The sequence below is a fragment of the Python bivittatus genome, unplaced genomic scaffold (assembly GCF_059951505.1).
Source record: "Python bivittatus isolate LINGU-HERP-01145 unplaced genomic scaffold, Pbiv_v1 ctg000680_np1212, whole genome shotgun sequence".
NCBI classification, from domain to species: Eukaryota; Metazoa; Chordata; class Lepidosauria; order Squamata; family Pythonidae; genus Python; species Python bivittatus.
The window spans coordinates 8,591,123-8,615,294 of NW_028277095.1; the positions used below are offsets into that span (position 1 = coordinate 8,591,123).

The 24,172-nt window shown below is 50.2% G+C and overlaps 1 protein-coding gene across 7 annotated transcripts; it reads left to right on the forward strand.

Annotated features, from left to right (window-relative positions):
- The first annotated feature begins 1,876 nt into the window (after window positions 1-1,876).
- On the forward strand, window positions 1,877-17,115 carry CUNH2orf42 (chromosome unknown C2orf42 homolog). Of its 7 annotated transcripts, XM_088151914.1 has the most exons (10): window positions 2,838-3,883; window positions 4,747-4,837; window positions 5,347-6,181; window positions 6,501-6,617; window positions 8,398-8,499; window positions 9,550-9,654; window positions 11,591-11,698; window positions 13,283-13,383; window positions 13,696-13,858; window positions 13,958-17,115. In XM_088151914.1, exons 3-10 carry the CDS (start codon window positions 5,359-5,361, stop codon window positions 14,164-14,166), a joined length of 1,728 nt encoding a protein of 575 aa, XP_088008040.1. In that variant the 5' UTR covers window positions 2,838-3,883; window positions 4,747-4,837; window positions 5,347-5,358; the 3' UTR covers window positions 14,167-17,115. The 7 variants fall into 7 exon arrangements, with proteins under 7 accessions (XP_088008041.1, XP_088008040.1, XP_025024872.1 ...); XM_088151915.1 differs by lacking the exons at window positions 2,838-3,883; window positions 4,747-4,837 and adding an exon at window positions 1,877-2,026; XM_025169104.2 differs by having other exon boundaries at window positions 2,838-4,837.
- Window positions 17,116-24,172: the final 7,057 nt, after the last annotated feature.

Sequence of the window (24,172 nt, forward strand, 5' to 3'; positions counted from 1 at the left end):
TACATTGGTCTTAACTGTTAGCAACTTTTTACTCACGTGGAGTAAGTCTGACTTGATTTAGCATGTACAGATAGAGCTATTAAACTGTATAGCATTGTGTGTATCAGGCCAGGAGTAAAAGGAATGCTCCAACTGAAGCCTGAAGGACCAGCTGGATAAAGCGTTTTTGAATTGTTCAGAGGCCAAAAAATAATAATAATAATAGCGTTATCCTACCTCCTTGGCTAGCTTCCAGAAAATGCAGAGAGAACACTCCCCGGGTGTAGTGTTTGTGTATCCCAGCTAATGTCTGGGCACGTGGAAGCATTTGCTTTTTGTTCTTCATTGGTTGTCGTGGAGCAACATATTACTGGTATGCGCAATACAGTGGCCTGTCACCCTCATTTCGTGGAACAAAAGGAGCCAGAACCAAAGTAGAGGGTTGGCTGTTAGGAAAACAAATTGTTGTCCTGGAGACAGGTCCTGGCCCCGACATATTTTAAAAATAAAGCATCCCCAAAAGATGCCATTGAACTCCATAGATTAATTTCACTCATGTCTCCGTGCTACCTTTGAAATTTGCATAAACATTCTTTCAGCTTACTATCTCAGCCTGTAAGATTCCTTTAAAAGAGGATGTGGATAGGCCTGAGGTGAGCGTGGTGCCAATTGGGGAATTTTCTTTGTATATATTTTCAGTCATAGAATTGCCAGGATTAGGTTGCTTAAGTACAGATTTCTTTCATGGAAGCCGGCGGAGATCCCACAGCCAGCAAGCCGAGAAGGCTTTTGACGTCAGTATTTGTTGCTGTCCCTGGAGTGTTTTCCATATATATATATATATATATATATATATATATGGAAGCCAGGAAAGCAATGAATTTGAGTTGACCGTAACTCAAGCTTTAATGCATTTCAACAATATGTAAATATTTGAAAGCGTAAGGAGAAAAGGAGAAAATAAAAGATTTTCAGTATTTTTTAAAAGTTCTATTTCCGCTTCAGTCTGAAAATGTTGTGAGAGCAATGGATTGTCCTGCTGGTTTCCTTGGAGGAGACCCCTCCGGACTTCTGCTCTGTAAGCCAGAGCTGGCTCTGCATATCGTCGGTGGGAGCATCCCGAGTACCGCTGTTGGGGAGGCCTCCTTCCTGCTGTAACCAGGCCGTGGGCCCTACAGAAGAAGGGTGGGTCCCATTTCTTCTCACAGCTGCCCTTTCCCCAGCTTCTCATTTAAGCATCAGCTTTCTTATGTGAAAACCGATCAACAGCCTGTTCAGGCAACAAAGGAGAAAAATGCTGCCTGGGTGTGGGTTTTTTTTTTAAGTAGCCCATTTTTTTGTTTCTGTATGAACTTTGGAAGCTTCATTTAAACGAATGTGTTTTGATACTTGTGTACAGAAGTTGAAGAACTTCACTCCAGAAGCCGTGACTTTTGAAAGCCATTAAGATGTTAATAAAAGATGTGAGCTCGCATTTACCTTTGTATATTTTAAATGTTTTTTTTTTTTTTTTTTTAGTTATTTCAACCTTGGTTTGGGGGACAGGTTGGCACTAGAATGTTATCAAGGTGTGGCTCGAAACGGCCTGTTCAACGCAAGGCCGTTGGGGGCTTTTATTGGCCTCCCCAAAGACTGGAGCAGGCCTGCAAACTTGCTGGACGGCCCCTTTTCCTCGAGGACCCCCGTCCCTAGTCTAGATCCGTCGGAATATTGGGAAGAAGAGATGCCCCGCATGGCCCTTCCCCGGATACGAGGCTGCCCGGGCGTGGAGAGCCTTGGCCCCCGTGGCTGCGGCCAGCGCCGAGCACCCGCGGGCCACAGGTAGCTGCCGGAACGCCACGTGCCTCTTCCGGACGAGTGGCGGGCCCGGACTCGGTCTCCCGTGGTGCTTCGCGCGCCCGCGCCACGTGCTTCGATCGGCGAATAAGAGCCTTCGTTACAGACGGCTTTCGCGAGCCGTTTGTAAGGAGCCATCGCGGAGGCCGCTCGCCGCCTTTCCTCGCCGGGCCGGGCCGGGCCGGGCCGCGGGGCGGGGGGGGCCCGCCAGGTAAAGGCGCCGCGAAGGGGCGGGGAGGGGTCAGGAAATGGCGCACAGCCTACAGGCCCCCTGGTTGCCTGGGCGACGGGGAGGGCGAGCGGCGGCGGCGCGTGACATCAGAGGCGATGGGGCAGCGCGGGGGCGTCCGAGCACGTCTCCGCCTGAGCAACTTCCGGGTGTGTGGACTCCGCCTCCCAGAATTCTCAGCAGGGGCGATGCCGGCTAGGGGATTCTGGGAGTTGAAGTCCACCCGTCTCAAAATAGCCGAGCGTGAGATTCAGCCGGGGAGGCGCTTTGGCCTGCCCCGACGCGGAGCCTTGAGCTCGTCGCCCCGGGCCCCTCTCCGTCAGCCCAGTGGAGGCCAGGCGGCCCGAGGGCGCCTCCGGGCGGGGGGCTTCGCCTCCCAGCGTCCTCGCCGGCTGCGGCCTTGTGGGAGTCGGCCGTGGCCGTGGCCGTGGCCGTGGCCGGCCCGGGCGCCCGGCATCCCCCGGGAGGCGCGCGTGGGACGGAGGCCCCGGCGCCATTTGCCGGCGAGTGGGCTGGCGGTCAGAGACGCGCAGTGGCGGGCTCTCGCTGCGCCTGCCCTCCGTTGCGCGTTCCCTTTGTTCCCTTCCTCATAACCGCGCGCACCGCACCTTTTCGCTTTCTGCCGCGCTGATGCACGGAGCAGAAGGAAACGCCGCCGGGCGTGAGATGCGAGGGGCCTCGAGTTACGCGGCCTCGTTCCGACGCCACTCCCCAGCCGGCGTGACGTCACCCGGCCAAAGTGGGGAGCAGGAGCGCCGCAGCGAAGTCTCGTGTACAGCAAAGCGACGTAAGCCGCTGGCACGAGCGGGCGCGGGCGCGCTGCAGCAGCCGCAGCCCTGCCCTGCCCTGCCGCGGAGGAGCGGGGGGTCGAGCGCGGAGGCCCGGCCGCGAAGCCCCCCGAAGTCGCCGCGCCGCCCGCCGCCGCGCTCCGGCAGCCGGCCTGCGCGGGGCTGCGCGCGGGCAGCGGGGTCGTGGGCGAGGCGGCGCGTGCGGACGCGCGCCCCTCCCTCCGCGGCGGTCCGTCGCGCAGCCTCGGAAGGGGGTCCGGGCACGTGCAGGCGGCGCGCGGAGCGCCTCTTTCGCGATGGTCGGAGCAGCCGCCGGGCAGCCGCTTGGCTCGGCCGCAGGAGAACGGGGGGGGCGGCTGCTCGTGCCTTGCGCGTCTGCGGAGGGCAGGGCGCCCCGGAGCTCCCGCAGTAGCTGCCCGAGCGCAGGAAGAGGGGCGGCCGGCTTGGCGGTCTGAAAAGAAGCCCCTCGTGCGTGGTCCTGCGGGCTCCAGGTTCCCAGGCCGAGGAAGGGGTAGAGTGAACCCTTGATTTATCAGCTTTGGCTGCAGTGGACAACATTTCCATCTGCGCCTCCCCTCCCCCCTCCCCTCCCCAGCTGATGGGCAAGTCATCATGCACGTGACGCCCCTGCGAACAACAGGCACTCCCTTACCCCAGCTAGACCTTAAACTGAGGCTCTACTGTACTCGGAACCAGCTGAAACCAAGCCGGACCAAACCACGGCTCGGTGTTTTGTGCCTGTGGCTTACGTACATCCTCTTCTCAGCACCCTATTCGACCCCCAGCACCCTTTTAGACCTCGAAGTTAAGGCATCCATCAGCGGTCTCCGTGGAGGATGTGAGGGTAAAGAAATCACAAGGGTGGCTATGGCCATGTGATCAAAGCCCTGTCACTTTTTTACATGCATCATGTGTATGTTGCATGTACAAAGGATCCCACGGCCACCATTGTGGCCACCATTGTGACTTTTGACTCCCTCCACAGCCATGTCTGGCACCTATTTTTCCTTTTTAACCCCAAACTTTCTGCAAGGCTTTAATGGGCAAAACGGTAAGTCCAAGGCATCAGGCACCCTATTGCACTTTAAAACTCCCTGAAGCCACCGCAAAGGGCTGAAAGGATTAGTCCAGTTGCATGATGCCATCTCTGCCCCCCCCCCCCCGCCCCGCTATGCCCTCTTTGGAAAGACAGAGCTAGAGAGTTGCACACTTGCAGGTTCCTGCAACATGGGGATCAGCCCTCTCCCCCCACCCCAAGATAGCCCTAGTCTTGCTCTAAAACTGGCAGAGGTTTTGATCCTTCCCTTTAAAAAAGCATTTGCTCCAGCTTTCGGCCCAAGATGCCTCTTTATTGCTGCTCTAAAGAAGAAGAGGTCTGCTCCTTCTAGTGGCAGGGAGTGGATCACTCTGGTCTGAGAATTGGGATTCCTCCAAAGTCCAGAGAGTTGAGGGGCGCCTTTTACTGGCTCTTGCCCACCCCGTGGCCTGCCTGAGGCTTCAGAGCAGCAGCGGCTTCATTGTGACACCACCATGCCGGTGGTCTGTATTCTCACCAGAACCCTGAGGAGGGTTCATGGCGTTCCGTCCCTTCCCATCACCTGCAGGTCTGGGACCGGCTCAGGCTGGCTGTCCACCAGCACCGTGCTCAGAGTTGGTGCCCACTGAGTGAACAACTAATCATCTTGGCAATGGTGGGCCATCAGATGCCGGGGAAGGCAGGGATGGGCATGTTTTCAGGTTCCCAGTGTTGCTTTAGGTGTTGGGGGTCTCCCTCTTCCTGCACCTCAGATTAGCTCAGCTAGTTCCTCTGAAGAATATCTGTGAAGAAGTTACTTTCTCCCCATTCTAGGAGATGGCAAACTAAGGATGTGATCAGTATTGTCCAACTAAACATTTTTTTCCTGACCTCCCTAGTTTTGTTCTTCCAACCTCAAGGTGGATGGAAGCAGGCTGAGATGAGTCGGCTTGGACCAATCTTGCTAACCCAGCTCTCCTGGCGAGAGAGGTCAGCTCTGCTCTGTGTGCTAGAAAACTCAGCCTCGGCAGCAAACAGGGATATGTTGAACTGGAGTCAAGGGGTTGGTTTGCATCTTGGAGGCAGACTTTCTGCTCTCCACTTAGAACCTCAGATGTCTCAGAAAAGGTATGCCATCTCAGGTGCTCGGACCTGGCTGATGGGTTATAACTGCCTTAGGAAATTCTCCTATGCAAGCCATGGTAAACTCGAGTAGTGGAAAAGGTCTCTTACAAAAGAAGGTCTACTCTTTCACCATCTTTAGGACAATTCCCCGGTTGCTTTTCATTTATTGGTTTATGGTCCTCGTTAGATGTCCCACCTTTGGCACCAGGGTTGCCCTCTGCATTTCTCCAGTCCGTTTCTGGGGCTTTGCACACGCAAGAATCGGAGATGGTGAATATTCCTAGGAAGCAGTCTAACTCATTCTAAAACCATCCCAGAAGCAACCACCAAGGGGGTTCTGTTGAACCAAACTTTCCCACTGCTCTTTGGCCCAGGTTCTCTGAAGGATGGAGTCCAGCTCCCTAAGGAGTAAAGTCCCGGCTTTCTTATCGGACCTGGGGAAAGCAACCTTGAGAGGCATTCGGAAATGCCCCCGATGTGGCACCTACAATGGCACCCGTGGGCTGAGCTGCAAAAACAAGACCTGTGGCACTGTCTTCCGATACGGTTCACGGAAGCAGGCGGGTGTCGACGCAGTCAAAATCATCACCGGCTCAGACCTCCAGGTCTACTCTGTGCGGCAGAGGGACAGAGGGCCCGAGTATCGGTGCTTTGTGGAGCTGGGCGTCTCGGAGACCACCATCCAGACAGTTGACGGAACCATCATCACGCAGCTCAGCTCTGGGCGCTGCTACCTCCCAGCGTGCTTGAAGGCCACTACGCAAGGGGTAGTCGAAAACCAGTGCCAGCACATGAAGCTGGCTGTGAGCTGCCAGACAGAGGCCACCCCTTTGACCCTGAAAAGCTCTGTCTTGAACTCCATGCAGGCCTCGCCCCAAACCAAGCAAACCCTCTGGGAGCTGGCCACTGAGCCCACGGGGCCCCTGGTCCAGAGGATTACCAAGAATGTCCTGGTGGTGAAGTGCAAGGCCAGCCCAAAGCATAGCTTGGGGTATCTCCATATCACCTTTGCTCACAGGGCTGGCCACAAGCACCCGCTGGGGCACCGCTTTTTCTGCCCCTGCCAGTCCTTGAAGTCCAGCAAGGCTACCTCAGCCACAGAAGAAGGGAGCCAGAAATGCATCCACTTCTTCGCCTGCCTCTGTGCCTTTGCCAGCGATGAGGCCTTGGCCCAGGAGTTTGCCGATTTCCTCAGCGACGATGCCAGTGGTAGGTATGCACAGGGTACCGGGTGGCCGCTGGGAGGAGAGAGGTGACCCCTTGGCCTCTCTCAGGCCTCCCGAGCTTCCGCATGGATTCATGGGCAGCAGAATTGTCCAGGCAGGCCTGACTTTGGAAAGTACAGCGGCGGCCATCAAGGAGGGGAGCTAAGAGCCTGGCTGGCTTTTGACAGGTGGCCGGGTTGGAAACAGCTGGCAGGCAGGCTGGGTCTTAGAAGTCAAGGCAAGGGCGCACTCTGGTTCTCGTGCTGCAGCCAGTTCATTCTGAGAAGCGCAGAGGCTTCTAAGCAGCCCCTTTTCTTCCACAGCTGCAGGTCTGAAATCAACGGCAGGAGCTCCGCTCGCTTGCCAGCCAGAATCCACTCTGCCCTCGGGAGACTCTGTTGCCTCCAAGGTGAAGCGGAAGAAGAAGGATGAAGGGTTGGGTGAGAACCTTCAATTTTGGCTTCATCTTCTGGGTGGATTCGTGTTCCATGTTGATACGCTCGAACAGTCGTTGCTCAATCCTAGCAACTTTAAGATGCATGGACTTCAACTCCCATGCTGGCTGGGGAATTCTGGGAGTTGAAGTCCATGCATCTTAAAGTTGCTAGGGTTGAGAAACACTGTGCTAGAAAATGGGAGTGCAAATCAGTGGCCAAGAGTTCCTTTTTTTTAATTTGTCCTCAATCTTTATTTCAGTCATAGACCAATATATAACTTATGAAATTACAATAATTCAAGGAATAAGTATTTAAGGTACAGACTGACAGAATAGTACCAAAGTTATAGGGATTGCTAACATAAAAATATAACACTGAGACCTGACTACAAGAATTGTTGATATTAAAACTATGAAGACAGTGATGTATTGATACTGTATTGAAGACAGTGATGTATTGATAAAACAGAGTAGCACCAGGACATTGCTTTCAATGTGTATTCCCCATTGTGTGCCTGCTTACTTTTTCATAATCCTTTCCAATCTTTCTGCTCTCCAAGGGGGGGGGGAGAAAAAAATGAGTCAGGCACAGAAGAATGTGTATCACATATCTGAGGGACGCTGCGAAGGTCGTAAATTCGGGCACTGGTTGCAAAGTTATTTTTTCAGCACCGTTGTAACTTCGAATGGTTGCTGAACAAGACAGTCGGTAAGCAAGGTCTACCTGTACTAGCATTAATCTGTAGGTTTGGATGTTTAGTTCAGCCCGTGATCAAAGATGTGAAAGAGAGAAAAATCATGTACCAGACAATCAGCAAGCACTGAAAAGGAGGAAGGAAAATCCCGAGTTGGAGTTGGAGTTGGAGCAGAGGTGATGGTGGCAAAGTTCAGTCAAACCCCATCTTTAACACCCCCCACGATACCATTTGTTTCCTAATAACGGAAGAGTCTGGGAGCCCCTTTTCCGACTAACCAATTTTATTAAAGGCATAAGCTTTTGTGAGTTGCAGCTCACTTCATCAGATGCATTCATGAATATTCATGACTCATGTAGATAGATTTTAATCTGGTCTTTTAATAAAATTAGTTAGTTGGAAAAAGGGCTACCAGAGTCCTGATTTTTTGCCATCATCTGCTCCTATATTTGTTCCCTAACAGCCTTAGTCCCAGAGATTAATTTTGCCTCCTCATAAATCATGTCTAGATTTAAATCTGATAAAAGAAGGTGGATGTAAAAGGTATTTGGTCTAGCTGGATCTACAGTGAATCACGGAGAAGCCATTATTGCTATGACCCTATTTTTTCACATAAATTGGTACCTGTGAGATCTTTACAAGAGTCTCTCTCTCTGGATGTCTCATAAAACTTAGCTCTGAAGAGACTTGATCTATGAACAAATCTGAATTAGAAAAGCTTAAATTTAGACATGCATTTGTTCTATTTTTTCAGGGTTCATCTTGCTCAGCGTCCCCTCACTGTCATTCTCGTTTGGTTTCTTGTTCTCATGAATGAATGCACCTTTGCCAGGTGAAATCAAAGCCCATGAAATCATCTCTCGACTTTTGGAGTCTGAGTTTCTTGCAGTCGTGTCTGAGTTTCAGTGAGGGGGTCACCTTCATTCTCATAAATGCAGAACAACGAGATCGTCTCACTATGCCATTCTGCAGAAAGAGGTCTCTTGGAACATCCTTTGTGCCATGACAAAGGTGTTCTGCAATCAGAAAGAGGCTGTGAGAACTTAAAATGTCCTGCCTGCTCTAAAGGTGTTAAATTTTGCCTTTTAGGCACGCAAGCAAGTAGCCCCCTCTTGTCTCAAGATGTGGCAAATCACCCTTTGCAGAAAAGCGGAGTGAAAAAGGCATCTGTTGCGTCACTGAAACGGCAAAGTGAGTCCTTTCCCATTGAGACCACGAGGCTGCAGAGCTCTCTTGCACAGAGAAGCCCAAACCCCCCACTCTCAGCTTGAGCAAGGATATTTGGAATGCAGTTCAGAGGCTTAACTTCTGACAAGTCAAAGCGGGGGACTGGTTGCGAAATGAAATCTGAGCTAGGAAAAAAACCTGATTTATTTAGCTTTTCAATATCCTTCTCCACATCAACACTGGCCAAAATTGACCAATGGGATAATTTAAAAAGAACAGTTAAAATGTCCATGGCAAACAACAGAAGCAAGAGTTAAGCATGCTTTTGGCAGCCTACCTGCACAATGTTTTTATTTTTTAGTAAAACAGACTCTGTGACCAATGTTTCTGCATGTTGGGTGGTATGTAGAATGTAATAGACTATAGCCTCCCATCTAAATTTGTGAAAAGAAGAGGGTAAGGGCTTGGTCAAACTCCCGTCATTTTCCACAGTAGTTTTTAGATACCTAAAAATGCAGTGGTCCAATTCCTGGCAGAGGGTTTGACCCCGTAGAATGAGATCTGGCCAAGTAAGTCTGACACGTCCCAATAAGGATGAATCTGACCATCTATTGCCTCTTGGCAGTCAGAAGACTTTTGAGAGCCAGTTTGGTCTGTTGGTTAAGGCACTGGGCTAGAAACCAAGAGACCCGAGTTCGAGTTCTGCCTTAGTCACAAAAGCCAGCTGGGTGACTTTGGGCCAGTCCCTCTCTCTCAGCCCAGCCCAACTCACAGGGTGGATGTTGTGGGGAAAATAAGAGGCAGGAGCATTAGTTATGCACACTGCCTTGAACTGAGCAAAAATAAAAGGCTGGAATAAAAATCCAATCAATCAATCAATAAAATACAGCCCCCTGGAAACATTCTATAAGAACATTTCAAACTCAGAACATAGCTGTTGGGGTAGGCTTTCTGCCTCCCATATAAGTGGCTGTTTCTTTGCAGCAGGATGCAGTCTGAGGGGCCAGAATGGGGAGGGGTCCATGGTTTGCCTGCCCTTGTTTTATTCACAAAGAAGCCTTTCCTTCTGCTCAGCTGGCGGTCAGGTGCTTGATGAGTCCCAGGTGGCCCTGTCCTTCCAGGAATGGCTGGCCAGCGTCACGGAGCGGATCCACCAAGCCATGCATTACCAGTTTGACGGTGAGTCTTTCCTGCTGGCCATTTCATTTCGCCCTTGAAGGGTTGCTTATGAGAGGAAGACAGTCAGGACAGGAGGAAACACCCCCCCCCCGCCCCCACGGCAGCTTCTTCATGCATTTGGCGAACTTAGTCCTTCTCCGGGAGCTGATTATGATATCAGCAGGGGCATTGCCTCGGCCACTGCCCATCTCTTTGGACACTGTTCAGAGGATCCCATTTGCATTACTGCAATTCTCTCTATGTGGGGCTGCCCTTGAAGACCACTTGGAAGTTGCAACTGGTCCAAAATGCAGCGGGGTGTGCAGTGATGGGTGCCCCTAGGTTCGCTCATTTTACACCCCTGATATGCGAGCTGCACCAGCTCCCAGTTTCCTTCCGGGTGCAATTCAAGATGCTGGCTCTTACCTTTAAAGCACTTCATGGCATGGGACCAGGTTATCGGCAGGATCGACCCTCCCTAGGGTCAGCTGCCCTTCCTATCAGGTCAGATAGGGCGGGCACACTCCTACCCCCTTCCCTTAAACATTGCCATCTTATGGGATCTAGGAAGGTGCCTTTTCCGTGGCAGCCCCTGCCCTATGGAACACCCTCCCCGCTGAGCTTCCACAGGCCCCACCCTTTTCACCTTCCAAAAAGCACTCAACGCCTGACTTTTCCCCAGGTGCCAGAATAGCATAAGAACTTTTTGTGAGCGCATGGGAAAGTTTAGCTGTGGTGCCAGGTCTTCTGGTCTTCATGTTTTTATTGTAGAGGGATTTTGTGAGATATGTTGTTTTGGGGTTGTGAGCCACCCAGAGCTGGGTTCAAGATGGGCAGCTATATAAATGTTTTAAATAAATTAAATAAATTTCCCAAGGTGCCCATATCTTAGTGGGAGAGCATGGGTGGGGAATCTTAGGGAAATCCCATGATTCAGAAGCCTCTTCTGGTGACTGAAAAGGCACTTTGGGGTGTCCCCGCGGCTCAGTGCAGTGAGCTTCCCCATTTACCCCCCTTTTGTCTCCCCATTCCAAACACACTGGCTACAATCGTACACTGTAGCATAAACCTTCTAAAGAAAAAGGCGAGGAAGAGTTCCACCTTGTCCCAATGTTTCAGTTTTACCATTTGCTCCCTATCTTGCATTGACCATTTTTTTTCTCCTTCAGAATAGAAGGAATCTTCCCCTAGGTAGGGATGGGGCGGGCACGCTCACTGTAGCTGCCCCTTGTTTCTGCGGGTCAGAAAGAGGTGCCCCCAACAATCGCTGGCATTCTGGCCAGGGGCACATAACTGTGGTTCTTGGTGGGGAAGTTTTTTACACAGCCTTTCCCAAGCTGATGCCCCACAGGTGTTTTGGGACTACAATGACCAGGCTGGCAGAGATTTGGGAAGTAGTACTCCCAAAACATCTGGAAGGTTTTATCAGCCCTTCCAGATAGACCAGATTAAGAAACCAGTGCCATGTAGATCAGTACTATTTTTATTGTAAAGCTATTGTAACAGAAACTAGCAAGTCTGAATGCACTTCCGCCCTCCCCTCCCTCCCTCTATGTTCATGTGAACTAGGGAGGGGCTCGTCTGAGATGTTTTCTCACGTTACTTTCTTGGCTGGGACTCAAGCCCCTCTTATCTGACCTTGATAGCAGCTCTTCTTCCCGTCCCTCAAGGCCATTTTCTCTTCCCTCTGCAGGTTTACATGTTAATCTGTTTTGGCCGTTTACCCTGTTTGTCAGTAACATTCTCAAAATACACAAGCTTTCAGCAGACAACCTCGGGCCTTCCTTTTGAGTCATCCAAGAGGTTGTTTCATCCCAGGCATCTCCCCTCTTGGGCTTGACTTTGTTGCCGCTGTTTCAGCGATGCTCGGTCCTGAGTCCTGGTGACTTTCCAGATCCAGTTTCTAAGATGCACATAATCGTCATCTGTTCCTCCTGGTTTTGCATGTTTCACTCAGGCAAGCCCGAGCCCCTCGTCTTTCACATCCCGCAGGCCTTCTTCGAGGCTCTCCAGCAGAGGATCTGCATTGGGAGCGTCAAGATGCGACTTCCCAATTCAACGACAGGTACTGACCTTTGGAGCATTTTTCCCCTCAGTGTCCCTCTGCATTGGTCTTGTTCCCACAGCTCAGTTAAAGTGCCCTCCACCTCTCGTGGAGCTGGACAGAAAGCAAACCAGCATAAGTTCTCTGTCTCCGCTTTGTCCTGTCTCTGTGGCTGCTGGTGTGCTTTGCTGCCGGGCAGCAATGTCCTGATTGCAGTTGTACAGAGAGGTGAAGCAAAGCTTGAACCCTCTGGCTTTGCTTCCTTCCCCCTCGCCAAGTGTCACCACCAGGCAGGGAGCCATCCACCAGCCAGAGCACGGCTGCGGTGGGTGGGCACTCAGGGCAGTTGGCTGAATCCACAGGTCTGGGCGTCGGGCTGCTGTGAGATGAAGCAGCCTTCCTTGCTTGACTGGGCACACAGCAGCTGATCTGCCTGACAACTGATGGGACATGTGCAGCAAAGCTGCCTTTTGTGGGCAGCCCCCCGTCCCCCCAGCAGCTCTCAGTACTTGATGTGAAGCAGATTATAGCGCTCTTTTGAACCCGTGTTCTCCAGTGGCTGGTTTTAAGACCAGCTGTGAGGTGCTGAACTCCACTAGGGTGTGGTTTTCTCACCTGAGGGGCTGATGGAGGAGGCTCCTCTGCGCCTGCTTCTGCAGAGACATCAAGGTGCCCTTGCCAACAGCAGACGACTTGCAGAGAGAATGTTGCTGGTGTGTGTGTTGGCAGCAGCGGCTGAAAGGGCCCAGGCCTTGGCTGCAAATGGCAGGGTGTGGGGGCTCTCTTCCAAGGCCTCTCTTGGTGATGACAGGAGGATGAGCACTGGTGTTCCCCCAGTGGGCCCAGGCTTCCCCCTCTCCCTTGCTTCCTATCATGTGAACCAGCCAGGTGCAAGCAGAGTCAGTTCCTGGTTACTGGGGCTTCTGACTGGAGTCCTCCTGGACTCACAGCTCTTGCTGGGACAGCAGATGGAAGCTGTGGCCAGGGGGACCTTGGCCCAGCTTCAGCCACGGTAACTGACAGTTACTGCTGTGGTGAGCTTCACATGGGCTGCCCAGAAATTGCAGTGGCTGCAAAATGTAGCATCCAGGAAGTTAGCAGGCGGGAACCGCTGCTGTCCTAGGCCACCGATGCTCCAGCCGTTGTGCTGATTTCCAGGAGGTTTCTGCTCCCAGCGCTCGTCTCCACCGAGAACCTCTCGGGCTCCGCCTCGGGGTCTCTTGGGGCCTGCCTCCTCCGGTGGAGCCTGCCTGGCCAACATGACCAGGCTAGAGAGGGCGCCTGGGTCTCTTCCCAGTGAGACGTGGACCCAACGGCGGCCCTTTGCAGCCATGGCCCCCACCTGCTGAAAGCACCTGGCACCTCCTTTTTTATTTTTGGCAAAGCAGCAGTCCGTGTGGCTTACACTGGCATTTGGTGGGTCCTGTCTGATTTGGACGAAACTTTATGAGGTGTTTTTATTTGGGTTGTTTTTTTATGCCTTTGCACTGACTGCTTTTACTTATTATGTAATACTATTATTAATTATGTTTTTAATCTTACTAGTGCAAACTGCCCAGAATCTTACGTATCATTATATGTAAATAAATAATTCTTTGTTTCCAGCTTTTGTCCGCAAAGATGCCTTACCGCTGGGTACCTTTTCTAAATATACGTGGCACATTACCAACATCTTGCAGGTCAAGCAGATCTTTGATACCGTTGAGGTAAGGCCCATTTCTCCCTCTGTCTTCTGCCTTGCAAGCAGCATTTCTGAGCAGAGGAAGGAGGAATCTGGCATGTTTGTTCAGAGATGAACAATGGAAGTGAGTCTCTCTGCTGAACTCCAGCTGGTTTAGACAAGGAAATCTAAAAGGCTTCATTTTCTCCTCTGGGACTTGCTTTAAACTTTCTCGATTTCATCTTCCGAGACAAATGTTTCCTTCTGCAGTGAGGTGACGATGGGCTTGGTGGGGCTGGTGCTGGGAGACCCCTCCCAAGGGGGTCTCTGCTCTCCTGCTCATCCCTTCTCTTTCCAGATGCCTCTGGAAATAACACGCAGCTTTATCCAGAACCGGGACGGTACCTACGAGCCCTTCAAGTGTCCCAAAGTTGAGGTGGAGAGCATCGCGGAGACCTACGGACGCCTGGAGAAGCAGCCCATTCTTCGGCCCCTGGAGCTGAAAACTTTCTTGAAAGTTGGTCAGTTTGCGGTGTGCAAAGAGGGGGCAAGAAGGGCTCATTTTTCCTCTTGCGATCTGGGAAGCGGCTCCTCTCATCTTTCGGGTTTCCTCCTCCCAGGTAACACATCCCCCGACCAAAAGGAGCCAACGCCTTTCGTCATTGAGTGGATCCCAGACATCCTCCCCCAGTCCAAAATCGGTGAACTGAGGATCAAGTTTGAGTATGGCCACTACAGGAACGGCCACCCCGCTGAATACCAGGAGCAGCGCCCCTCCCTGGAACAAGCCCTGGAGCTCATGCCGCTCACCACCATCACCTTCCCTTGACTCCGGGCTGTTGCTTGGCACGGCTCAGCTTGCCCAAGCCCGTGTCAGAGCTGGCCGATCTCTTCCGCTCCCTACAAGCCACTGGCCAGAAGAGCTGCAGTTCAGCGTGACTTTGCTATAAACGACCACTTTCTGTTCTCGAGCCCTGGTCGGAGCTTGCTTCTCGCTCAGGCCTGCCTTGTAAACAGCATCTCCCAGCCTTGCCAGCTAGTTGAATTCACCCCCCCACCCCACCCCACCCCAGTTTCCCACCCTGGCTGAGGACCCCAGCACATCTGGCCAGCACCAGGCTGGGGAAACCATCATCTTCTGCCGCAACGTATGAACCTCCTTTCTACCTGAGACTGCTGGGTTCCAGCCACCCATTCCAGCGGCTAGATTGCCAGATGCTGCGATCCCTTTACTGGCATATTTTACAGTATATTTTTAAAATAAATTAAATTAAAGCCATGCCAGTGTTTTGAGACTAGCCATGCATATAAAAGAGAGTGAATCTCTCCTCTAATTCAATCCTGAATGTGCTCTTTAAAAAGAAAAGGCAAGGGGAGGTACTGGGTGTTCATAAACCTGCACTCTGTCAGCCACTGCTAGAAGTTCAACAGGTAATGCTGCAACTATGTTTACTCTCCACCAGTGGTGTGACTGTGTGTCAGAATCCAGCGCCCGGTGTAACTGAAGAGAGTAGCAATAGATGGCTCTTGACCTTTCAGTGCCTGGGATCTTCTCACAGAGCAAATCACGCCCACAGTCCCTCGGTTCAGTTCAAGCCTCCTCAGAGCCAGCTCCTGGCTTTGTCCTGCTGTTGGCCAACAGGGAACTTCCTTTTCCCATGCGTCCTACCTATCCTCCCCTGACGTCATTAAAATCTGCTTTCTTGCAGATTCCTGCTACTTCCGTTTCTGCACTAGTGACTTAAAGGATCTTCATAGCTTCATGCAGCCCTCACTGAAGTTATATAAAGCCTGCCCACATGACATATTTTGACACAACGGTGGTTGGATGACTCTAGAAGACACTATGAACTGCTAGTGTGGAAATGATCTAAGTCTTTGCTGTTGGTTAAGGTCACTTCCAAAATCCCAGAAAAGATACCAAGCAATGAGTTTGTACATATGGAAGAACATGGTGATTAGGAGCCAGCATGGATTTGTTAATTGCAGGTTATGTCAGACAAATCTTATATATATATATATAGAGAGAGAGAGAAGACCAAGGGACTGCTGTGGACATACTTAGGCTTCAGTAAGGCCTTTAATAACTATATGTGGGACAGATGATCCTATTATCAGATGAATTTGCAGTTGGTTGAAGGACTGTACCCAACACATCGTCCTTAATGGATCTATGCCTACATGGAGAGGTGGGTTACTGTTCTGTCCTGGGTCCACAGCTCTTCAAAGTTTTTATAAATGACCTAGACAAAGCATAGAAGGAGTACCCACCGAATTTGCAGGCCACACACAGCTGGAGGGGACTGCCAATGCCTTAGAAGGCAGGCTCGAGATTGAAAAGGATCTTGACAGACTTGAACGTTGGGACCCATCCAGTAAAATGCTGCTCAGTAGTGAGAAATGGAGGGTTCTGCACGTAGGAAAAATCAGATGCATGAGGACAAGACAGAGGCTCGGCTCAAGCAGTTGTGCTTGTAGGAAGGATCTGGATGCCCTGATAGACCACAGATCTGGCACGAGCCAGCAGCGTCCTGCAGCTTTAGGGGCGTCCCCGGGGAGGTGGATGCCTGCAGAAGCGCCATAATGGATGTGCCTTTGCTTTTTGCCCAGCCAGGATGGATCCTGCTCTTTGAACCGCAGGCTTTCTTTACCAAAATGCGGGAGAGCCTCTCAGGATCCCACAACAATGTCCAACAGCCCAGAGCGTTCCCACCTCCTATAATCAAAGGTGTGACTGCATCTGGAATATTGTGTGCAGTTCTGGTTGTCGCACTCAGAAAGAACATAGTGGAGCTAGAGAAGGTTCGGAGGAGGGCAAGAAAGGTGATCAAAGGACTGGAGGGAGCTTTCCTATGAAGAAAAGTTGCCATATTTGGGGCTTTTTAGTCTAGAAAAGAGGTGAGTGAGAGAGGACATGATTGAGGTGTCCTCAAAATTATATCAATAAAGTGGACAATAAGCTATTTTTCCCCTCCCAAAATACTAGAACCAGGGGTCACCCAATGAAATGGAATCCTGGAAGAATCAGGAAATCTTTTTTGACACAATACGTAATTCAACTTTGGAATTCACTACCATGAGATGTGGTGCTGACTATCAGCTTGACTGGCTTCAAAAAAGGGTCGAACCAATTCCTGGAAGTCCCGGGGAGCCGTGGCTCTTAGCTTTGATGGCGTTGGGCTGCCTCTGAAGGCCGCGGTGTTTGGCTGGCCACTGTGAGAACAGCCTGCTGGACGAGATGGGCCGGGGATCTGATCCATCAGGGCGCTGCTTCTGTTCTTATGCAAATCCAACCTTTATAAAGAATTCAGTACAAAACAGAAAACAAATGACATGGAAACAAGTAACAGGACTTGCATTCTGATATTCTTGTAATGTTTTTTTTTAATTTATTTTTCTCCTCTAGATAATTTCCAAAGAGCACTTACTGTTCTTCCCCACCTGAAATATACCATGTCAGAAAGCAGTGTGGTGGGGATGGCGAGTGAAGCAAGAAAAAGCTTAGCATGAATATAAAAACTCTAGTTTAGAATGAAACATCCTTCCTGCATGTACATATCTGCCATGGTTTGCCCAGGCACACCTCGTTGTTCATCGGTTGAACAGTTCATAGGTAAGAAGGTCTGCAGGAGATTGGAGGTGGCTAGGGCTGTTTTTCTATTGGGACATCCAGACCGCAGGACAAGGAAACTTGGCTGGTGTGAACCATCCCGTCCGAAACTCCCTGCCGTGCAGTCTGGACAGGCTGTGGTGAACAGTGTATTGCATGGATGGTGAACATTTGACTTTCTTCCAACTTTTCTGTAGTCAACATGTGTCACTGGCGGTGTCTCGAGCTGCTTTCGTAAACTTTCCAACTTGCTCAGAAGATGCACATTCGCCTTGGGCTAGTAAAATTGCTTCAATTTGCTTAGAATAAATGGAAAAGCTGGTTCTGTATTTTCATGGCTTCACAATTGGGAGGGAGAAGCACAATCACTTGCAGTCACCGATCTCTGCCGAAAGAGATCAGTGGTGATCAGCCACCCTGGAAGGAAAACAACACTTCACTATTCTCTTCCAGTGCTTTTTAACCAAGATCCATACATTCCTTTATGTGTGTGCGTGTGTGCACGCTGTTTATGCTAACAAGGAGGTGGGAAACATTTAGAAAAATGCCACATCTTTTGCAAACAAAAACAAAAAAAATCATGGTGCTAAAAATGGGGTTGCCCTTTCACTTCAATGACACAATTCAGGGCTGTTTTGGAGGCTGCAAAATCCAATTTGGGGATGGCCTGTGGACTCAGCCACCACCACTAGCAGACTCCACAGCCCAGGGCTGCATTCACATAAAAAGCTCAAGGTTATGGGTAGTTTGTGGTACGGTGTCCTGGGAACCCAACCTTTTTTTTTTTTTTTTTTTTTTTTTGCTGATGGAAAAAACGGTCCCTGGCTACACTCCCCCCCTCAAAAAAAGGTTAAACTAAAGAAATTGTACAGCTGAAGGAGCCACTCCAAGAGCATTCCCCAGCCAGCATGTGTGGACTTCAACTCCCAGAATTCCCCAGCCAGCATGTTGAAGTCCACACATGCTGGCTGGGGAATTCTGGGAGCTGAAGTCCACACAACGTAAAGTTGCCAAGGCTGAAAAACACGGCTATAATCCCACACAGCATAGCGGAACAGCCACTCACTGTTGCTGAAAAGGCTCCATGTCCTGTGACGGAGCAGGCAGAGTTAGAACTACCCGCAGCCCCGCCGACACCCCTTCCACCAGGCTGTGCTGCTGCTAAATGCTGGGGAACAGAGGGAATCGGTGTGGGTGTGAGTGTGAGTGTGTGCAAAGGAGCTGCATGAAGCACCACAAGGCTTGACATCCTGAGGACTTCGCTTGCACTTCTGGCCCCCGAAAGAGCCAAAGCTGGAGCGCCGGGCTGGGACCCTGCCAATGCAGCTGCTCTCTGGGGAAAACGCTTGCCCGATGTGCCCACACACAATCGGTGCCTGCTGTAACAGCATTTATGATGGCTCAGATGGGCCTGGTTCCACCGAGTTGGACTTGGCAGGGGGAGGGCTTCCCTGCTGTTGGCCCCCATTCCAGCCCCTGCTCCACCACCTTGCAAGGTTGCGTGGAGGGAAGCCTGGACGGGAGAGAACAGGCTGAAGCTGAACCTTAGGAACCCCAAGCTGCTGTGCACACCTCGGGGCTCCCTCCCTGTCCCGCCAGAGTTGCCCCTTGACGAGCAAGCAGGAGCAAGACTGCACGCGGATCCTTCTGGACTCACAGCTCCTGCTGAAGCAGCAGGTAGAAGCCTCGGCCGGAGGGACCCGCACCCAGCTTCGGCTAGTGGTGCAGCTGTGACCGTACCTGGAGTAGGAGGGCTTACCAGACCCAGCTGGGCCACTGTAACACGCTGTGCTGGGGCTACCCTTAAAGTCTACTTGGAAAGTACAACTGGCCCCAAACGCTGCGGCTGTGTACTTTTTGTCATTGGGAACATATAACATTCCCAATGGTTTGCTCCCAACTGGTTCCCAGGTATGGTTTCAGCTGCTGGTTTTAACCTACAAAGCCCTTCATGGCTTGGCGCTTGGATATCTGCAGGACCACCTGCTCCAGAGCAGTGCCGGCCCGGCCAATTTGACCAGACTGATGGAAACTGCGACTGGTCCCCCATTTTCGGGAGGTCCAGGGAGTTGAAGCGAGGAGCCGCTGCTCTTCCGTGGCTGCGCTGTGGGGCAGCCTCCTGGCTGAGATCAGGCCAGCCCTTCCTCGCTACCGTTTGCAAGCCTTTAAGGACAGAGTTCTTCCGGAGGGTCTCCTGATTCTATCAGACATCTTTGTTTACCATTTATATTGCTCGTGGTTTAGGTGTTGTTGCTTTACTGTTTCACAGTTGTATAACCGTGAATAGTTTATTCAGTTTCGTATTTTATGTAAGCTTCTAAGAGAATCTGGATTTAGATGCCATTGAAAATCAGTGCTTTCCCCAATTCTTAAAAAAATGTATGCTAGGAAAAGCCTGTTCTAGAATGTACATATTTCTGAAAATATTGTACAAAACATATTAGGGAAAATAATTGACAAGAACTATGAACTATAGAAATAGGCAAATTCCCAAGAAAAACGTATATATATTTGGAGAAATATGGCACAAAGATTTACAAACATTAGGACAAATTTGAAAAACAAACGACCAGAATTTCATGCACCGATTTAGAAGAGGAGAGACCAAGAGAAGCTGAAACGTCACATTCACCCAGCTGAGCAGTAGCTACTGTGATGCATTAAAGAGATGCCACATCACTGGAGCGCAGATCACAGACTCAGGAATGTCCTCATGGAATTGTGCTAGCTGGCTGTGCAACCTGGATGGCATAGTGAGATTCTGGACAAACTAGCAAGTGGGCAGAACCTGTGGGCCCAAGGGTGAAGGATCCAGGTCCCTAAGAACCCGTTTCAAATGGGAGGTTATACCCCAGAAGGACAGCCAAGAGCATATGGGCAGGACACCGTAAATCACAGCAGCCAGGAGGAATCATCCAGATGCCTGAAAGCAGCCTTCCCTAATCTGGAACCCTGAGACGTGATGGGTCTGCAACTATTGTCTATGCAATTTGATCTGCAAGCCATGCCTTGGTCCTGTGGCCATCAAGTGATGACTATCCAGAATTAGCCACCTAGCAGGAATATGGGGATGATGAAGGAAAACTAAGAACAGCTAAAAGAAGCATCTTGTTTCCCCCTGCTTGGACTCTGGGCCCGAAACCTTTACAGCAAGGAGTGTAATGGTGTTTCTTACCTTCCAAGTGTTCACGTAATCCACATCTGAGAAGAGAACCTTCCCCTCTTTCTGGGGCAAGAGATTCCCCTTGATGTTCTACAGGAGACAGGATATGTGACAGGATGTAGAAAGTGGTCCCTCCCTGTGGAAAGAGGTGGCATGTCCAGGAACTTGGTCCTGAGTAATTCTCAATCTTGAGCATTCAGCCTGATTTTCTAGAGACGAGCTAAAAGAAGTAGTGACTGCCCCAGCATGGTTGAACATTCTCCTGACTAATTCCTTCCATACAGTTGTATGTACAGGAAGTCTCCACATTTTCCTAACAGGTAACACTGATTCTGAGCCAGACCTTCCTGCGTTCCCCCAAGATGACACTGCCAAACCCTCCCTTGGGCAAAGGGAGCCCTCACAGGCTGCATCCCGTGCCCTCCGAGCTTGGCTTTCACCTGGATGCCCATTCGGAGAGTGCATGAGGTACAGATCCAGATAGGCAAGCTCTAGAGCCTCAGGGCTTCCAAGAAAGCAGGCTTCACATCTTGAGGGCACAGAAGCTATTCCACAGCTGCCAAAGAAAGAGAATTGGTCAGCCTTAGAAGAGCCCACCAAGGGCTGCCATCCTGTTTCTCAGCTAGATGCTTCCGGAAGGCCTCAAGCCAAGAGGCCTCTCCCACTGCTGCTCCTCAGGTTGCTGGCCTTGACTCGAGGCTACAGAAAGGCTTCATGGATTTTTCTAACCCCCTTTTAAAGCCATCTGAGCTGATGGATGCCACCAGTACATCTTATGACAGTGAATGCCAGAAGTTTAAGTATAGTGTCAGAGTCTGCAAGGCTCAATTCCCAATCCCAGTAAATCCTCTGGAGACCGATTCATTCCAGTAAAGGTTTCTTTATTGAGAAGAACCATACAGTGGTCCACAGATTGCTGAAACTGAAAACCCCGCGCTCGGAGGCTCCCTTTTAACCCCCCTCTCTGCTTTCAAGTTTCAGTCCTTTTCGCGCCTTTCCTCGGATCTCTTCTTGGTCTCACCCTGCATGGCCTTGTAAATTCCCCAGAACCTGAGAACATCCCATCTGTCTCCGCTGTCTACCTAACTCTCCCCGCCCCCTCCTCTCCGCCTTGTTTTATGGCAGGAATGAGCAAGCAGCTTGTATAAACTAACAGTCCTAATAAAAGAACACTTCTACTTTACGGCCGGAATAAGCAAACATTCTAACTAGGTTAACAGCTCTAATAACTCTACTAGTTGGCTCCAACTGACAATTGGTTGATTGTGAGGATCCTGACATAGAGTCTCAAGAAGGACATAACGTGTGTCTGTCCCAAATGACTTGCCAATGGATTAATCTGAATTCTAGTGTTATGTGGGAAGGGAATTGAATTTTACTGTAGATCGCTTACATGGCACATGTAGTGGGGTGAATGGACTGAATCCATTATGTGCCAGAAAATATTTCCCTCAATAATTTTTTTATATGCTAGTTAGGGTTAGGGTTAAGGTGACTGCACTCAGTGCATCTCTGCTTGTTCAGATTTGTTACAGAAGAGTGAAATTTCCTGCCCACCCAGCTGGACTTTGTTAATGTCAAGCTTGGCCCAAGTGAGAGGACTGTTTATAAGTCTGGTGATCAGTCCAAAGATTTCTTAACTGTGACTGCAATTTCATTTGGAACCAAGTCATATGGCAGCCATCTCAAAAAACTGAATTATGCCACAGGGCAGTTTTTTGGGAAATGGGACAGTTTGGGGCACCATTATTTAAAAGGTTGCTGCTTGTTCTCAGATTTTCTAAAGTCACAAAGAATATGACTGGAAATTCAAATGTTTTTGAATCAAATGAAAGCTGCTTTCAGGATCTATGCTATTCTGAGGGCGCCTTAGAAGGCAACATGAATATGATACCAGCCATGCTGGACTCTAGAAAACACAGAGGCAAACTGCAGTACTTAGTGCAATGGAAACACCTCCCCAAAACACACCACGAATGGGTAGACAGCCACCACGTCAAGCCCCCAAACTCATTAAGGATTTTTACAGTAAATATCCACAAAAACCTAGATAAACAATAACAATCTACATTGTATATATTAATTATTTCTTCCACAGTATATCGTACACATGCATTCTTTGTATTGTTGGGTTTTAGTGTTGCATTCAGTATATGGCATGTATGCATTCTTTCTTCCAGATTTTATTTCTAATGTGATGACATTCGTCTTGTTGGAGGGCAGCACGTCAGGATGTACGCAAGCAACTATTGAAAGGCTATTAGAAAGTCATTAGAAATTTACAATGTAGACAAATGTAGTAGGTTCAAATGTTAGTTTAGACAAGAACCATAACTTGTATCTCTGCTTGCTTGTTCCTGCCATAAAAGTCAAGAGGGAGGGTGGGCAATAAACAGCAGAGGCCTGGTGCACCGTTATCTCGCCGAGAGGCGCCAGGAAGGCCTGACGGCCGTGAGACCCAGGAAGAGGCGCGAAGAATTCAAGCAGGAAAAGTAGAATAGAGGGGTGTTAAAAGGAGAGCTCCGGCCAGGGAGGGTCAGTCTCAGCAATCTATGGAATGCCTTATGCTGCTTCTCAATAAAGAAGTCTTTACTGGAAACAAAATAGGCTCCAGAGGATTTACTGGACTTGGGAACTGAGTGTGCAGACTCTGACATCTGCACTGATGAGGGCTGTCTCATCTTTGGTTCTTTTCAGCTTTTTAGGACATTCTAGTAACATGGTATAGTAACAGTATGGAGAATAACAATCTAATTTGATGCATTTATATGTAATTCAATTAATCTTATGTCAAAGTAAGTGAGCAAAGTCTTTACAACTCATGCACTAAACCTTCCTTCCTTCCTTCCTTCCTTCCTTCTGCTCCCTCTTGCTTTCTGTCCCTTTTCTTTCCCGGGGCAACTAACTCTTCCATTCACTTCCTCCCTCCTGCCTCTCGTTCTCCTTTTTCAGTTTCTGCTGGGAAGGGATGTGGGTCATTTGTACCTTTCTGCATGAAGCATGTGCAGCAGGTGAGAGATTGGTTGGCATGTGCAGGCGGGGAATCGATTTTATAATGAGAGCATCTTTTTTTATGAGCCATTCAGTTAACATTACCCATCTTCATTCTGCCTCTGCCCCTTTTTGGAGTGTGGCTTCTGGCATTGATGCACTCTTGTGTGACACACACACACAATTCTTGGTGAAGGGAAAACTTCCAGAGTACATGAGAAGGACAACCAGGGGGAACTGGGCATAGTACAGCATTCTTCCTGCGTGTGTGTGCGTGCGCGCGTGCATGCGTGAAAGTTCGAGTGGAATCACCTCCTCTGCATGGATGACATCAAGCTGTATGCCAAGAGTGAATGAGACATCGACTCACTGATCCGCCTGACACGGATCTACAGTGAGGGCATTGGGATGTCATTCGGACTGGAGAAGTGTGGCTGGATGGTAGTAAAGAGAGGGAAGGTGGTAAGACTGATGGGGTGGAACTACCAGTGGGCAACACAGACCAGCTACAAATACCTTGGTATCCCCAGTCACATGGGAACCACAAAGAGGAGGCAAGGAAGACAGCACTTCCAAGTACCAGCAAAGGATAAGACAGGTCCTGAAGAGCCAGCTCAATGGGAAGAACAAGATCCATGCCATCAACACGTACATCCTGCCATCAGAATCCCTGGGACCCAAGGTGCAGGTTGTGCAGAGAGGCCTCAGAGACAGCCCAACACATAGTGGCAGGGTGTAAGATGCAGGCAGGAACAGCATACACTGAACGGCACAACCAAGTAGCTGGCATTGTGTACAGGAACATCTGCACAGCGTATGGGCTAGACCCCCCCAAGTCCAGATGGGAGATTCCGCAGAAGGTTGTGGAGAATAGCAGGGCTAAGATCCTGTGGGACTTCCAGATCCAGATGGACAGGCAGGGACTGGCCAGTCAACCAGACATCATGGTAGCAGACAAGGACCAGAAGACAGCAGTGGTGATAGATGTAGCAGTGTCAAGTGACAGCAACATCAGGAGGGAGGAGTATGAGAAGCGGGAGAAGGACCAGGGCCTGAAGGAGGAACTAGAGA

What these genes read in the sequence shown, in the direction of transcription:
- CUNH2orf42 (XM_088151915.1), top strand. Translation starts at nt 5,359, where the DNA reads ATGGAGTCCAGCTCCCTAAGGAGTAAAGTCCCGGCTTTCTTATCGGAC. An exon ending in CATGCATTACCAGTTTGACG is followed by an intron (nt 9,655 to 11,590) that starts GTGAGTCTTTCC and finishes TGTTTCACTCAG; the next exon opens with GCAAGCCCGAGCCCCTCGTC. An exon ending in ACTTCCCAATTCAACGACAG is followed by an intron (nt 11,699 to 13,282) that starts GTACTGACCTTT and finishes CTTTGTTTCCAG; the next exon opens with CTTTTGTCCGCAAAGATGCC.